At 38.3% G+C, this 16167-nt stretch overlaps 1 protein-coding gene across 7 annotated transcripts in view; it reads right to left on the bottom strand.

Moving 5' to 3' along the window:
* Positions 1-2422: 2422 nt before the first annotated feature.
* The window catches only part of suco (SUN domain containing ossification factor), a 52281-nt gene continuing 38536 nt past the window's right edge, over positions 2423-16167 (bottom strand). For 6 of the 7 annotated variants that reach the window (XM_066676529.1, XM_066676531.1, XM_066676532.1 and 3 more), the window contains 9 exons: positions 14853-14936; positions 12040-12130; positions 10047-11252; positions 9805-9892; positions 9318-9422; positions 9044-9192; positions 8637-8728; positions 7656-7711; positions 2423-5755 (listed from right to left, as the gene is read on the bottom strand). In XM_066676529.1, coding sequence (XP_066532626.1) covers positions 5216-5755; positions 7656-7711; positions 8637-8728; positions 9044-9192; positions 9318-9422; positions 9805-9892; positions 10047-11252; positions 12040-12130; positions 14853-14936 — 2411 coding nt within the window. In that variant the 3' untranslated portion in view covers positions 2423-5215. The remainder of the gene's footprint in view (positions 5756-7655; positions 7712-8636; positions 8729-9043; positions 9193-9317; positions 9423-9804; positions 9893-10046; positions 11253-12039; positions 12131-14852; positions 14937-16167) is intronic. The other variant, XM_066676535.1, reaches the window with a different exon arrangement.

The raw sequence follows: 16167 nt of genomic DNA, 5'->3' as shown, positions 1-16167 counted from the left end.
ACATCTATTTGGATGATAGTGAACTGTGACTTGGTACTTAATCAATTAACAAAAACGAACCTTGGATTTGTTTTTGAGGATTGTCATTTTATCTTATCTCAATTTTTTCTTTTAAAGGAACAGCGTTCAAAGTGCAACACAGTGACCTGCTAAGAATATAAACTAATTCTAATAGATCCCTCAAGACATTTTTGGAGTGTGTTTTTGTTTGTTTTTTATGTGTTCTTTTCTAATATGTTATAAAATTACAGCAGCTTATATCCCAGCGATCAGTGCCATCCTAAACTTATCAGAAACATCATACTATAGTTATAGTAAAATATCAAAATATAGACTTGACGATTTATTACATGACCATAATTTACATCACAGTATGCTTTCTTGAGCATTCTTTCTGGATCATGTCAGTAGAGAATGTATGTAAATCCATCATGAAACGTCCTGTTTGGATGGATAGCAGGTTGTAAAATATTTTTAATACAACTTTTTTGTGAATGTGTTTTATGTGATTGCAAAAAAGAGAGTGATTTTTCCCACTTTTCTATCAAGCAATATTAATTCATTCATTGTCTGTAATCACTTATCCAGTTCTATGGACACTCTTGAGTTGCCACTTCACCTATCAACCTATATATGGACATAAGGAGAACCCACCAAACTCCTCGAAGACATTCACAAGTAGCGTGGCTCAAAACCACAACCCCAGGACCCTACAGCTGTGTGACAGCCACACTACCTGTTGTGCCATATCAAAAAATATGATCTTCATAATGTGGTTTTATACAAATGAAGGAAATGTACACTATAAGGTCCAAACATTTTTGACACATGCTTCTGAGAAATTTGTTCTGAAACTAGGATTAAACGGAAGCCTGTCATACTTTGATTCAATAACCACCACTACTCTTCTATGAAGGTTTAAAACTAAAGTCACTAAACTTTTAGTGAACAAGTAAACAAATTGCAGATGACGCAACAATTTTTAATCAAATGCTCATAGCTGTATATTCTGGCTTTATTAAACATCTCAGATAAATTAGATTTGTTTAATTAACATTATTGAATATTACCATTAATTCATTTCATAACTGAGCTCACAAAAAAAATAATGACATTATATTTTCCCCCCGTATCAAGTAGAGGATCATTTTGATGCATAGATAGATCAATGAATTGTTGATAGATGGATTTCACTAAAATAAATAAAAAAAATCTTCAGTCAGAGAACCAGACCCCTTTCCTGAAGAAAACCTCTAACACACTTTGCTCTATGGCAATTTGCATTTACAATCCTGAGAAATCACACGATCAACACTAAACACATATTCTATTGATAGAATGACAAAAGATAAGTTAAATTAAGTTACATGTATACACTGACTGCTAGGTCTCTTGGTCCTTTACCTGATGTGACAGATACCTGAGACAGTTTTATTTTATTTGAACGTCACCTCACAATAGTTCCAGCATCCTTTCTGTGGTCAATGCATGTTCTTGTTGCATCATTGAATATTATTTTCGTCCAATCATCCACACTCCATGATTGCTTGTCTTTTGTCCACTGTAACCTTGCTGTTCCTCTGTTTAGAGGTTCATGCTGGTTTCTCTATATGTTGGTTGCTGTGCATTTTCAATTTTCAGTGTACGTGGCTTTCAGTTTCAGTCCCAAAACGTTAATGTATCCCTGGGTCTTTTGTCACACAGTGTTTGTATTTCCTTCTCAAATGAGGTTTATAATCCTTTCCATTGTTTCAGCTGGAAACTCACTTGGCAACTCCATTGTCTCTTTCAATTAGCCAATATATGTTTAACATTGATAGTATATTTTTCTCTACATTACCTAGAAAACAAATTATGGTATTTACTAAAATAACTACATTTTATTTGTTTGATATGTTTCTTTAAGTCAGGAATGGTCAGCTATTAAATAAGGACTTTATAACTTTTTTTTTTCCTTATAAGTGCTTTATAACTTTCTAGCAAATGAATGACATTAAGCTCATGTATGGCTGCTCCACAGTATCGTGTTTTATTTAATGCTTTTCTGTACAGCTTGTCCAAACTATGCACACAATTAGATGTCTGTTCACTGTGGGTGTACCTTAAAGTGGCTGCATTCACTAATTAGTATCTGTGTCAACAGACCTTTGGAAATATGCCATACTCTATTTCACAAGCAGATCAATGTTTATTAATGATCCTGTTCATCTGAGGTGACAAAAGTAAAATCAGAAAGTACAGTCCTGTCCAGAATGTAATTTACAGTGGCTGTCTTCTCAAACCATCCCAAACTTACTTTAGAGATTTAACGGAATTAGAAAGAAAAATTCTGGGAAATGTTTTTAATTTCTCTATTTGAATTTGTCATCTCTGGTGTAAATAAAGTAACGCCAAAACAATGCTAAAGACACAGTCATGAAAGACAAAGTGTTTTATTTAGAAATTCACAGTTTCTATTGGCACTACATCTTTGTAGTTACAGTTACTCCTTTCCAAAAAATACTGTGCAGTACACCTTCACAGATTTCCTAGTGTGTGGGTTTTGGCGCCATCTACTGGTCAATGTAAGCAAGCCTTTGTCCACTAGAGGGCACCAGAGTATAGAAACAAACTTGGGGGAGAAGAAGCACTTGAACAGAATCTAGTGTAGAAAAAGACAAAAATAAAAGGCATGAGAACTCCAAAGTGCAGAAAAAGTGTCTGTACCACAGACATCGAATCACTGGGTTATAGACAGGTTAATATCCAAATATTCTTTTCCTTCTTCCACACTGTTCACAATAACATCCATATGCACACAAAACACAAAGTTAAACAAATGCGTTTTCATACATGGACAAAAAACAAAAACATAAGCACAAGGAGAGCATCATAGACACACACACAGCATTAAAATCCCCTCAGAATGTGGAATAACTCTTGGAACCATTCTGGATTTTCCCTTTAATTGCCAACCCCACCAGGAATTCACATTTTCTACCCTTACTGTTGTGTTCAGAGACGAGGTGATCAGACGTGTAAATTAACCCAATGACACGGACTGGTTAGCTAAAAACACAATGTGTAAACAACTTGGCTGACACAATAAAACTACAGTGGGACAGTAGAGTGGTCCAGTGAGCGCAGACACACATATAATGACAGAAAAAAGAGAAAGTCTGAGAGAGTAAGATGTTGTAAGTAAAATGATGCTTAATTTTTTTTAAAGGGGCATGTGCAGTTATAGAGATCCATGTGCATTCAAAATAGGTGTCGCACATAAAAAAGCAAACAGAAATGTGTCAGAAAGAGCAGGCTGATAGACATGCACAAACACCAAAAGATACACAGAGCCTCAGTCTCCTTTAAAACTACTTCCAGTAAAGATTAACCCATCAGAACAGACCCATCTTCAGCAATCCATTCTATTATATATATATATATATATATAATTTATTATATTATTATTATTTTTTCAACCCTTAACCAGGCTCAGATAGAGCCAGACGCACTTTCCTTAACTTATGCTTGACGTCTGGACATTTTAAAGTGTTAGGAGTCAAAGGCTAATTGGAAAAATTAAAAACTCTGATCATCATCAACATAATGAAATGTGCAATGGCTTTTTGGCTAGGACTCAGACTCTAGCTATGTCTGCACTAAATAAAACACAAAGGTGTTCAAGAGAGAAAAACCAAAAAATCTCTGGGAATATCTGTACCTATGTGCATGAGTGTTCTTTAATAAATACTGACGACAACACAAGGACACTGGAAAGGCTAGAAATTTGACTTGACCCATGATCCTAAGCCCCAAATGGCCCAAGTCAAAAGTGACATTTAAATAAATAAATAAATAAATCAGCAAACAAGTGTCCACTGTCGAACCCAGGTAGGTGCCAGAATATACAGTGTGTATGTGTGTATATATTATATATATGTGTGTGTGTGTGTTTGGCATAGACTACTTTCTGCAATGTTGGCTCATAGGAAACAGTAAACATGTCTAAAAGAGTTGGAGACTCTGCAAAATGCCACTGCAAAATGCCTTAAAGAAATGAATGAATGAATGAATGAATGAATGAATGAATATGATGTGGTTATCATACGTGTTGCCGCTGTGGATTCAGGCCCTGCCTGAATTTATGATCATCATCATACCATGAATATTCATTCAGGTCAAAACACACGAGAGAAAAGAAAGTGACGCAGTTTTTACAAGACCAGAAAAGAAAGAGAATGAAAAAGAGCATGGAAAATTTGGAAGCTGAAATGGATCTGTTCTTCATTCAGTTCTGCTCACTGGACTGAATAATATTAAAGTGCTGGAGAGCCCTGGGCTACAATGACGCCACACTGGTCCCACCAAACAACCACCAGGAACAATGAAAAAGATGGAGTTACACATACGCCCATAAAGAGACAGAGAGAGAGAGTGAGAGAATGTTAGTGAAAGTAAATCTGTGTCCCAACATGGAAAATTTCAGGAAAACACATGAATGAGACAAGCACTGACCATATTTAAAAAAATTAGAATAAGTGTTAAAGCAGCAAAAGGTGGAGAAACAGACAGCAGGCAGAAACCTGAGGCCTGTATTAGTGTGTCATAAACAGAGGGGGGTTGGTCTTAATGGTCACTGTTCTTATCCTCCTTAAGAGACTCAAATGAAATCTTCTGCTCATCATTGTGGACTGAGCAAAAACTGTAATATCTATTGATGGGGTAGCAAACTGGTCCACTTGAAAAGAAAGGAAATGGGGGGAGAGAAGGAAAAAAAAAAAAAAACAGACAATCCATACTACTCAAATGTCTTTTTTTGTAGTCCCCTCTGGAAGTACATAGTTTTTCCCTCCAAAAATGAAAGAAAACTAAACAAAAGGACCCTTCACCACTATTTGTGGACTGTTCAACTCTTCAAGAGAGTTCAATAAAAGAAATAAAGGCACATAAATAGGAGAGGATCTCAGAATAAAACAGAAATTGTATTTGTGGGGAAAAGTAGTGAGTTCCACTCTGTGCTTGAGCATATATGGCAGAGTCTGGCTCTGAGAAAGATGTGAAAGAGACAGAGACAGAGATAGAGGGAAGGAGAAAGACATATTGAAGATAGGATTAAATCCTCTAGAAACAAAATAAGAGGTGATTTATTGGAGGAGTGAAATGTCACTTTGTCCATGTGTTTGTGTGTATGACATACATGTGTAATACAGTGCTGATGGAAGGGTGGGCTTAAAACTTAAACACGACCGGTGACAGCTGCAGTCACTCCAAATGCCCCTACTCCCAATTCTTGCTTCCCCTTCATCAGCTCCTGCAATGTTGGCATGACGCCTGTTGTCACAGGAATGGAGGTGCGCAGAAGGCCCGTCCCAAATTGTCCATGTGGCTGTGATTGCTTTTGTCGCTGCCGCTGCTGCTGCTTTGGCTGCTGTTCAGCTGCCTTGGAGTGATGGCGCTTGATTGACCTCTTCTCCGTCCTGTTTTTGGATGGTGGGATGTCTGATGAGAGCTGATCATTCCATTGCACGCTGCAGCAGGACTCGTCTGATGCCGTGGATGAGGAAGATGAGGAGGAAGAAGAGGAGCCTTCAGAGCTGCCCTCAGACATGACATCTCTGGACAAGCAGGTGGATGCATCACCATCGCATATTGATGGCAGGAACAGAGGCATGTGGATATTGGTGCTCTTAGGGCCGCCATTAGCAACCATCACCTCGGCAACAGAGGCCCTCAGAGTCTCTGCCTTCTCGCCACCTTTCGTTTTGCAGCGCTTCTTCTGCAAGCAGGATCAGAGAAAGAAATATAGAAAAATATTTAATTTGGGTGCAGTAAGCAGTTAACACTTAAACCCATCTATAGCCATCTGAACCACCTTTATGCTGAGAGAATATCTAGATTTTTTGCAGAAGTTTATTGCAAAATTTGTCATTTTAAAATATATCATCTTTTATGAAAACAACTTTTCATACCAGAATCTAACCCTAGCTCAGGGGTCGGCAACCCGCAGCTCTTTGATCCCTCTGATGCGGCTCAGCTTTTGAAAATAATTACTGAGTATTTAATTAAAATGTAATTCAAATTTTCACTGAAATGTATTTCAGTTCATTTTCAAAATGTAATTCTATGAAGATTATGGCGATCTTGTAACATCTAAAATATTTTAAAATTAAAATATTTATGTCGCTTTTAATACACGTCACAACTTCCAACGTGCGACACCCGCCAGTGTGCGGTTTCTTGAACTTTTTGACCGCTGACTGCACGGCGCCAGTAAAATAATGACGGCACGCAGAGAGAGGACAGCATTCTTGTTTGCTGCCAGTGGATAATTCAAGTTCGGTGTTTTTTCCCCATTACTACAAGGACTCGAATAGACATTGAGTATTTTACTTAACCGTCAACACAACGTCTTTTTTTCAGAGTTATTTCATTTTTCTGCAGTCGTTCACTGATTTCATAAATGTAACACAGTATAGTCTGTTTATACATAGCACAAAGGCAAAAAAAAAACTGTTATGCGCAGTGTTATTTCATTTAGAATTTCAAAAAGGTTTTGTGGCTCCTAGTGTTTTCTTTACTGTGTGAAACGGGTCCAAACGGCTCTTTGGGTGGTAAAGGTTGCCGACACCTGTCCTAGCTCAAATGTATATGCAAAGACATTTGGTGTCTTTATACATATGTGCCTTAAACTGTATTTACTGTTTAATACTTGTGATATATAGGCACTGGTCATAAAATTTGAATATTACCAAAAAAAAAAAAAAAGTGTGGCACCATGTATCTTAAATATTGAACCTTTTCACAATATTCTAATTTTCTGAGATACTGAATTTGGGGTTTTCATTAGTTGTCAGTTATAATCATCAAATTAAAAGAAATAAACACTTGAAATATATCAGTCTGTATGTAATGAATGAGTATAATATACAAGTTTCACTTTTTAAATGTAATTACTGAAATAAATAAACTTTTTTCATGATATTGTAATTTTATAACCAGCACCTGTACATCTGGTTTGTATTTGTGATATACATCCTGGAATCTGCCCTATACACAGTATTTTCCACATTATTAAACATGTGACAAATTATTTATAGATGCGGTCAGAGACAAAGTTGTACCACATTTGATTTCTGGCCAGACCTGCACTTTAATGTGGAGAGAGAAAAATAAATATAAATAAATAAATAAAAACCCAACACATTTGAAGTGAACTAATTTACACAAGTGGATGAAACCAATGAAACCAGGACACAAAAGGGAAAAAAAGGAGAATATGATAAAAAAAAAAAAAGACCTAGTCCTACTTTATCCTCTGATCACACATCCATATAATGACTTTACAGCTTCTGTACTTCAGTCGGCAGAGAAGTGGTTCAGTTCAGGGCCAGTAAAAACACTAACAGCTGGGGCTGTGTTCCAAAACACTCACTATGTCCCATGTCCAGTATATGTATTAGATAACTCTTTTCATTATGTCTCACTGCATGTTTTGATAACTGGGCTACGTAGTGTCCAGTTTTTAATTCAGTTTCATTTTAAGTTCCCTGCTCATTATGGGTTAGGGAACACCAAGAACTCAAAAGACCAAGTGACTGGTTCAGAACTTAGCCCCTTACTTCACTATGGTCATGTACACACAGTAGCCCACCAAGGCAGGCAAACAGACACTGTACCTTTTTCTCTGGAGAAAACCTTAGAGGTTCTACAATGTACAAGTCATCTGGACCTACTAAAGAGGGGAGAGAGGGGGGCAGGTTAAAGGAATGGTATGGCAACCATGAACACATACAAGCATGAGTCCAATTGCAAGTAGTAGAATACAGTGCCAAAACAAAACAGCAGAAGATAGCATTTAAAAAAGGAAGTAGGCTGCAAAGAATGTTTCTGCAGTTTGGAAAAGCCTTTTAACAGGACCTGTTCATGTTTCTTAGCTGCTACTACTTGCAAATGTCTGAACAATGAGCCAGCCAAAAGCTTTAAAGCAAAAAACAAAAATATAAACCGTTTGTACCCTGAACACAAACGGGTAGTGACAAGTTCCCAACCCTGAGGGCAAACACCAACCGCACCTACATGTAAACCAGAGCAGTCAACACGCAGCAAAATGTGAGTGATCATAATGGAAATGACAGATACGTGGCATAGCCCTTACTTGCTTGATATTAAAACTGATGTTTAATGTGTCCAGGCCAATAAACATCTTTAATTCTATAAAGCAGAAATTGCAAGGGGCACTACTGCTGCTGATGTCTAGAACCTATCAAACATTTTTTTCCCCCCAATCTGTTTACGGAACTGTGCAAAGCAACATGTTATTCACATGCAAAATGACTGGGCCAAGGTAAAGGTCCATTCCACATGGTGTTCAAATAAACCAATTCCTCTGTAGCGCACAAAAAAATATGGAAGCACACAATATACACGTCTTTCATATAACAATCTGGGGTGATAGCACAATGTTAGTAAATACTAATGCTGCACTGGGAATTATGATGAAGGAAAAGGATGCAAAAGGGCTGCCTGGAGATATGTGACATGGAAGGAGCTGAGTGGCATGACCGAATTAGAGAGAGATAGAGAGATAGATAGATAGAAGCAGGTAGGGAGACAGAACTATCCCCTTGTCCCCTTGGTGACTTAGCAGAGACCCTTACCTTCAGAGGTAGGCAGCTGAAATGATTTGGAGCGTACGAGAGGGCAGGGAATTCTGCGCTTCAGACTCATATCATCGTATGATGAGAAACATCTGAGAAAGAGAGAAAAATGACAAGGGAATGAAAGAAAGAAAAAGATGTAGAGACAGAAGGAAGTGTGACAACAAGAAAGGAATATTAAGGAAAAAAATAGAACGAATGAGGTGAAACGGGAGAGAAGAGAGAAAAAAAATATATAGAATAAAAAGTAACAAAGGTACAAAAAGTAAAATGTCAAATATTTACAGCTTGAGGGCATGGCAGATTGACAAAAAACTTTTTTTGAAACTGTAGCATGAGAGTATGCATATAACATTGTATCAGAGGGTGTGAGAGAGAGAGAGAGAGAGAGGTGTGTGTGAGTGTACCTTTTGGGACTGGGGTAGTGGTTGCTCACAGGAATGGCAGAACTGCGGTTGTTATTAGAGGAACCACGACAACACTGCATACACAGCACCAGGCCCAGAGCAAGACATAATACCAGAGACACCACCAGATAACTCTGCCTGTCTGACACCTGCAACATAAAACACATTGGGTCTTAAAACAGCTTTGTCATGTGAAAACATGTAACAGTTCTAAAACGAGCATTGCGTGAGCAGAGTATGGTGTAGATAGATGTGTGCGAAAGTGCTTGCATACTTCTTTCTGTAACTGGCACACAGTAGCAGACAGGTTAAGCATGATCTTGGTAACATTCTCCAGCTGGCTCTGTAAAAGCTGGATGGAATCTGTTTGTTTCTGATCCTTTAAGAAAGCACAAACACAATGAGAGCAAGTCAGAGAGTGCACACACACACACAATTGTGAACATGTGCTCATCTAACAAATCTTTTGAAATTAAGGGTATTAATAAGGGTATTAATGTTTTCCCCCTTTGCTGCAGTAAGATGAGTTTGGATTCTGAAAAATAATGGGACCTATCCTGAAGGTCCTGGATGGTGCTCAATGTCTCCACAACGCAATGATGGGGTCTTTACTTCACATCAACAAAATTGGGATTGATTGTGGGTGCTTCAAGCTGCTCTATGTCATGTTTGGTGGTGGGACAAATTAAAGCAGCAAAAATCACCATTTAGAAGGGGTATCTACAAAGTTTAGAATAATATACAAATATTGTGATAATGACCTGCTCTTCTGCAATTCTGGAAGTGTTCTGCAGTTTAATGATGGTCTTATTGAATGCCTTTTGCATCTCCTCCATTTGTTTACGGTACCTAAGGGACAGCAATCAGAACCATCAAAAACAAAATAAAAAAATATAACAAGGAAACCATACTTCACTGATAAAAATAATTTTTACAACTTTATTAAGGAAGAGGATATGCATAAAATAGCCATACACTGTAAACAAAAATGAAATGCACCTACCTCTGGCTGAGTTCCTCCAGATATCTGCTACTGAGGGACATGTTCATCTCCAGTGCTTTGATCCTGTTGTTGAGTCTCATGAACACGGACTCCTTCTGGTTGGAGCCGTGCACTTGGTTACCGTTTCCATTGCCATGGCCCAGCTCTGATGCGTTTTGAGGCTCTGCGTAAAAGTCTGTGGCTGACCGTTGTGTGCCACTCTGGCTTACTGCTACACTGAGGAGGATGTCCTCCACCTCCTCCTCTTGGGGAGTGAGGGGTGGTGCATCTGCAACTTCAGTAGTTTTATGCTGGAAGTCTTTGGGCCCTGCAGATCGATTTGGATCTGTGGTCTCAGGGGCCAGGGTGGGGAGTTCGGTGGGAGGGGGGATATCTGTGGGCTGTGTGTGTGTGGGGAGAGGCTGGAGCAGTTGGTCTTTGGTTGGCACAGGGAGTTCTACTCTATCTGTTACAGTACTAAGGAGATCAGAGGTGGGAGCGTGCATGGAGGTGGTGGAGCTGGGACTGAGAGAGAGGTTACTGCTAATACTGCTGCTCTCTGCCATTTGCTCCAGGTACTGGGGCCTGGAATCTTGAAGTTCGAGCGTAAGGGGTGGCGTCTCTGGGACATCCTGGGTGGGGCTGGGTTTGGAAATTGAGGTGTCAGAGTAGCTGTGAGGGGGTATGGGTGAGGTGTGGCTGGGCTCCAGCAGAAGAGTATTAGGGGACAGCTCCACACTGGGCTCCAATTCTGCTGGGACTATTTCAGATGGGTCAATCTCATCCTGAGGGGCTTCAGAGGGCTGTTCTATTTCCAGAAATTTCTCAGATGATGGTGAAGAATCTTCAGCCGGGGAGGGCACAGTGAGTGGTGTGTGTGTTTTAGTGTGTGTGCTGCCGTGCATGTTCCGATCCTGACGCAGACGTTGGAGAGCCAAAGCGTCTGAACAGTAGAGGTGCAGGTGCTCGCTGAAGCTGGCCAGGCAGGACAGGGTATTAAGATAGCCACAGTAAAAGATATTCTCCTCCTTAAAGGCTTCTTCTCCTTCCCCTATCTTTTCCTCCTCTTCCCGCTCTTCCACCTCCAGCAGGGTCACAGTGGGTGGAGTTGGATCCTCTTCCTCATCTTCAATGAGGATTACAATGGGGCTCTCCTCAGAGGGAATCTCAGGAACTGGTTCAGTAACTTCCTTCACCAGAGTGGAGTCTAGCTCAGGAGTGTGCATCCTAGCAATACACAAAAAATAAGGTCAACCCTTTCTGCTTTTTTTTATTATTTATCTTTACTTCTCTAGAATACCTGGCAAGTTTGTAGAAACAATTCTAACAGAGGAGCACATGCTTACTCTGAGGCAGCCACAGCTTCATTTCAAACAGGCCTCAACAAAACATCATTAAACTCCTAAGCGTAGATGGCAAAGAATAAACATATTCTCCTGATGATGGGACCAGCATTTAGACAGTTACCAGTAGGATTAGTTTTCTTTAGGTATGGGCTTAACAATTAACAATACATATATCTGTATATCCACCAATGTCTACCGCAGAAAAGCAGAACACGAAGCCAATATAAATTTATGAAACTGGTGGGCCAAACACGCTTGTGTGGAGGGCATATGGGCTCTAGGGCTCCCACTCATGCTTTAACTGCTACTGGAATCTGAATCTGGAAGGAATGGAGGAGCATCCAAGAGTGATATTTTGGTGTGGCAAATGCTGGGAAAAAGAAAATAAATTAATAATAAAAATAAACTTATAAAATAAAACATTCTGCAACATTATGACAAGCTACAACATAAGGTATTTCATGACTAACCTTAAATATTAAGTTTGATAATTCTACAGACAATAATTTGTGAAAATGATTAATGCCCGTTTGAGCTTAAAAAAATAAATAAATAAATAAAAAGACTATAGCTAGAGGCAAAATATTGGGCAAAAATCTGGTAATCTTGAACCATGTGAAGAGGTGTAGGTTAGTGTGTGTGTGTGTGTGTGTGTGTGTAAAACATACATTGCTTCATTCTCAAAGGGAGTGGGTGTTGGTGAGAGCTTGCTCTCTGACGACAGTCCTGTGAAGTTTTCTGTCCCTGAGGATACATTCCCTACGAGGGGGCAAATACAATTTATTACAGACCTGTTTATATATCAGTAAAGGAAATAAACTACTTAGACAAAAGGAAGTAGAAATATAATTTTAAAAAGGAAATTGAAAAGGCAGTGGCCTGCAGCATTGAACTGAGATGAAGAGCAGAGAAAAGAGAGTCTGAGAGAGTACATGCGTCAAAGGCTCTACCCACAGCTGAGTTTAGCCAAGCCCCCACACCCCCAGCTGAATTCAACTCTTCATACAAAGAGATTCATTGTGCATCAAGAAACAAACACTCCACACACACACACACCCCAATTGTGGGGAACAGCAGCTCTTTCTGGTTTGTTCATGTTCAGAACCTGTGACTTTTAAGGTGACTGTTATATTTAAATGACTGAAGTTTGACTTGTCTCTAAATTTTTATTCACAGAAACTCGTTTGTAACTTGAATTGTTTCATTTTATAGCACTGTGTGTTCATTTTATGCAGTCAATTAGCTTTCAAGATTTTCAAGTCTTTCAAATTTAGAGTGGGTAATCTGGAACAACAAAAAAGTCACATTACCCACGTATGGAGCAGGAATAAAAAAAATCTTTTGCAACTAATATACTCATGATTTTCAAGATTTTCAGGAGCAGAGAGAGAGAGGAAGCCTAGCATGTCTGACTGAGACACTTTGTTCTTTTAATTGTTTGTTGACATTCTCACACACACACATATTTGCTCCATAAACCAGAAAAGGCCGCATTTATATATTTTTAACCTTGATTTAATTTAATTTATTTTGAATAAATATCTCCCATATAAAATGTGAGAGTTGTGGAGTGTTTTAAATTTCTTATGACAGATAGATGAAGACATAGGGAAACAAAATGATAGAGAAAGACACGTTGAATTAACCATCGGATTCTTAAGTGTTCTTTTGGTGGGTCCAGTCCTTGATTCTAAGCTTGTCAACATATTCATGGAGCAAGAGGTTCATATTACTACTGTGAAAATGCAGAGGAATAATGGACAATTTGAAATTTGAAAATTTTGAGCAAGCCTTGTGTCTGCTTCAGCTCAAACAACAAATGTCTGGGTTGTTCAAGGTCAGTTAAATGGTCAAGAGCCAAATTTGCGTGTCATATTTTGCCAATTACGTCAATATGTGCAATAACTCCCAAACTAATCACTTCGGGCAGCAAGGCAGGTTTGTTTTTAAGAAGCCTCTTGGCATAATGCCTGTTTGCTCAATGAGAGGGATAAAACTTTGCATTTGGAAAGGCCAACTCTTGGAAAAATAAATATGGTGCCTAGTTCTCAGAGTCAGAAGTTATTTGACTTGCAGTAAACACACTGTGATATACAGATTACCCTACTGTTCATTTGAAATTAAGAAGCTACCTTGAGGCAAACCTGACAAGGTGGTGTTGGCATGATCCCATTAACCACTCAGAAGAATATCAATCATAACTACAGCCAAAGCTATGTATCCAGGAATTGTGTATTTAGCTGTTCTTATAGATTTTTAAAAGCATTTACACTTCATCCTTTTCTCTAGACTCAGCCAAAGGTTTTCAGAGCGTTTTTAGTTGAGCATTCAGGCTTTTTGTTGTGCCGTTTCTCTTTAACTGCACTTCCACATCTTCATCAGTTTAAGAGAGTTACACTCTGGCAAACTCCCTTACATTTCCAACACTTTTTACTGCCAGACCTCTCAGCTCAAGCAGCTTTGGCAAAGCACCTTAAACACCCCCCACCCGTCATACACAGCTGTGAGCAAAACAGAGACTGTAGAACACTGCAAGGACAAGGAGGTGCCACCTTTTAAAATCTAGACAATTGTTCACGGACTCTTTTTACAGTTTATAATTTACTCACTACTATACACTGTTGAATAACTGCTAGAAAAATCTACTGGCATTAATCTAATGCAAGGCCCAAGATGTGGAGCTGGCATCGGGCTCCCATATGGATGATTTTATGATAACTGTTGGAGAAACATGAATTAATTTATTTATTTATTTTGTGAATTTATATTTACAGCTAGGTACGTTTTGTTCATGTTGTTAGAAAGGAAAGCTGTTTGCACCATGGGTGAAATCATAATGCTAAAGCCATTGACCTTACTTAAGCCCATTTCAGACATGCACAGTATCCCACAGGAGGAGCTGTGTGTGCAACCGCTAATGCCTGAAACATGGTATTATCTGAAATTTACCCTGCCAGCCACAAGTACAGGTCAAGTCTGGGTAAGTCCATGTGTGATCAGAGCAAATTTTTTGGAGAATTAACAGTGAATTCAGGCTGTGCTTCCAGCACACATTACACTAGCACTGCCCCATGCCTAAACCCCATGGAATATCTCCTATAGTGAAGTGACATCTGAAAAGGACAATCTCCATCTGTATGAAACACATATGAAAGAGCAACTTCTTGACTGATACACCAGGGTTTTATTTTTTGTCTCTTTATTTATTTGGCACATAATATGACATATGTGAAACATACGTATAAAGGTTTTTTTTTTTTAAATAATACAAAACATGCATCACAACTATCTGTTTTATAATGCTGACAATAAAGAGATTATCAGTGCTAACACATGTAAAAACAGCTTCAGTTCATGGCTTCATGCTTAGTTTCACAGCAAATGTAACTTCTGTTTGTCACAGAATTAAAGGAGCGCAAGGAGTGTGGAACCACTTATAGGCCAGTTTAAGGGTCTGAAGAAAAGACAGAAATAAATGTACCTTCAATCTGAGTTCCATCCTCGAGCTCTGGTTTCCCACCAAGGACATTAGCAGCAATGTTGTTGACCATCGTAAGGATGGCATCTGAAAAATGATCAACAATAGAAAACTATAAAAATCAAGTTCCTAAAATGCAGCCATTTTTTGAACAATTAATTGTTTCATATTAAAACACTGTAATTAATATTATTGAAATAGCAAGAGCTGCAATTTTATTGTAATTGACATTAACTATATTATTTTACACTTTAATTGTTATTTAATATTTTTGAACTGCCTGTATATTATTTTGACCATTCAGAAAGAAAGGGAGGGGGAGAGAGAAGAAAAAAAAAAAAAAAAAAAAAAAAACACACACACACACACACACACACACACACAACCACCACCAGCTGCCAGCTGTCCACTACCTGGAAATGCTGATTTTCACAGCCAGTATTTTTTATTTTTTTTTGTGAACAGTTAGTGAGCTATTCTTAATAGTTTTTCATGAATCATTTATCTCTAAATACACTTACAAAAAGAAATCATCATTTAATACTAAAAATATTCAAATCAAAGCTACACTTACCTATAGAAACCACATTAAAACCAAACAGAAACACACACACATCTGACTCTATGGCCTATCTGTCACAGATTCTTCCTCAGTCCTGAGATCTGGCCTGGCCCACAAAGACCTTATTTAGACTATGTATGTGTGCATGCATTTTCTGATTCCTGCTAATTAACCCAACATGGGGCCCTGTGTTAAGCCAATAGGATTGCAGCTTTCTTTCCAACCCAGAACCTCCCCTAGTATAGAAGCACCCCATGTCAACACATGGAAATAGTAATGTGAATGTGTGTGTGTGCACGTTTCTTGCGTCACTGGGTATAAAAAAAAAAAAAAAAAAAAAAAAGACTCCGTGCATACTGTGGTACTAGAAAATACAAAATCACTGAAATACATGTTAAACACTCGGACAAGTTCAGGAAGACACAGGGGGAAATTGGATTCTTTGAAGACTGCCACAATATCAAAATCCCCAGAGTATTTAATAATATTCCAGGTACCTTTTAAAAAGAAAACTACATTTATAAAGAATTATAAATGGTTTAAAAAAGACTGTTTAATACATGGTTATTAATTACACTGTGAACACATTTTTTTTCTCATACTAAATGTGTCAGAGAACTTAATGAAAATATAATCTCAAACCTGAGGATGTGAGTTTAGTCATTTCACACATTAAGGTACATATTATTAATGCATAAACATATACTCTGTTGGTGGTTAAGTCATCAAATGGTTAAACTTACTGATAGATATGTG

The sequence above is a fragment of the Hoplias malabaricus genome, chromosome 7, assembly GCF_029633855.1.
Source record: "Hoplias malabaricus isolate fHopMal1 chromosome 7, fHopMal1.hap1, whole genome shotgun sequence".
NCBI classification, from domain to species: Eukaryota; Metazoa; Chordata; class Actinopteri; order Characiformes; family Erythrinidae; genus Hoplias; species Hoplias malabaricus.
This window is presented reverse-complemented; position numbering and strand designations above follow the sequence as displayed.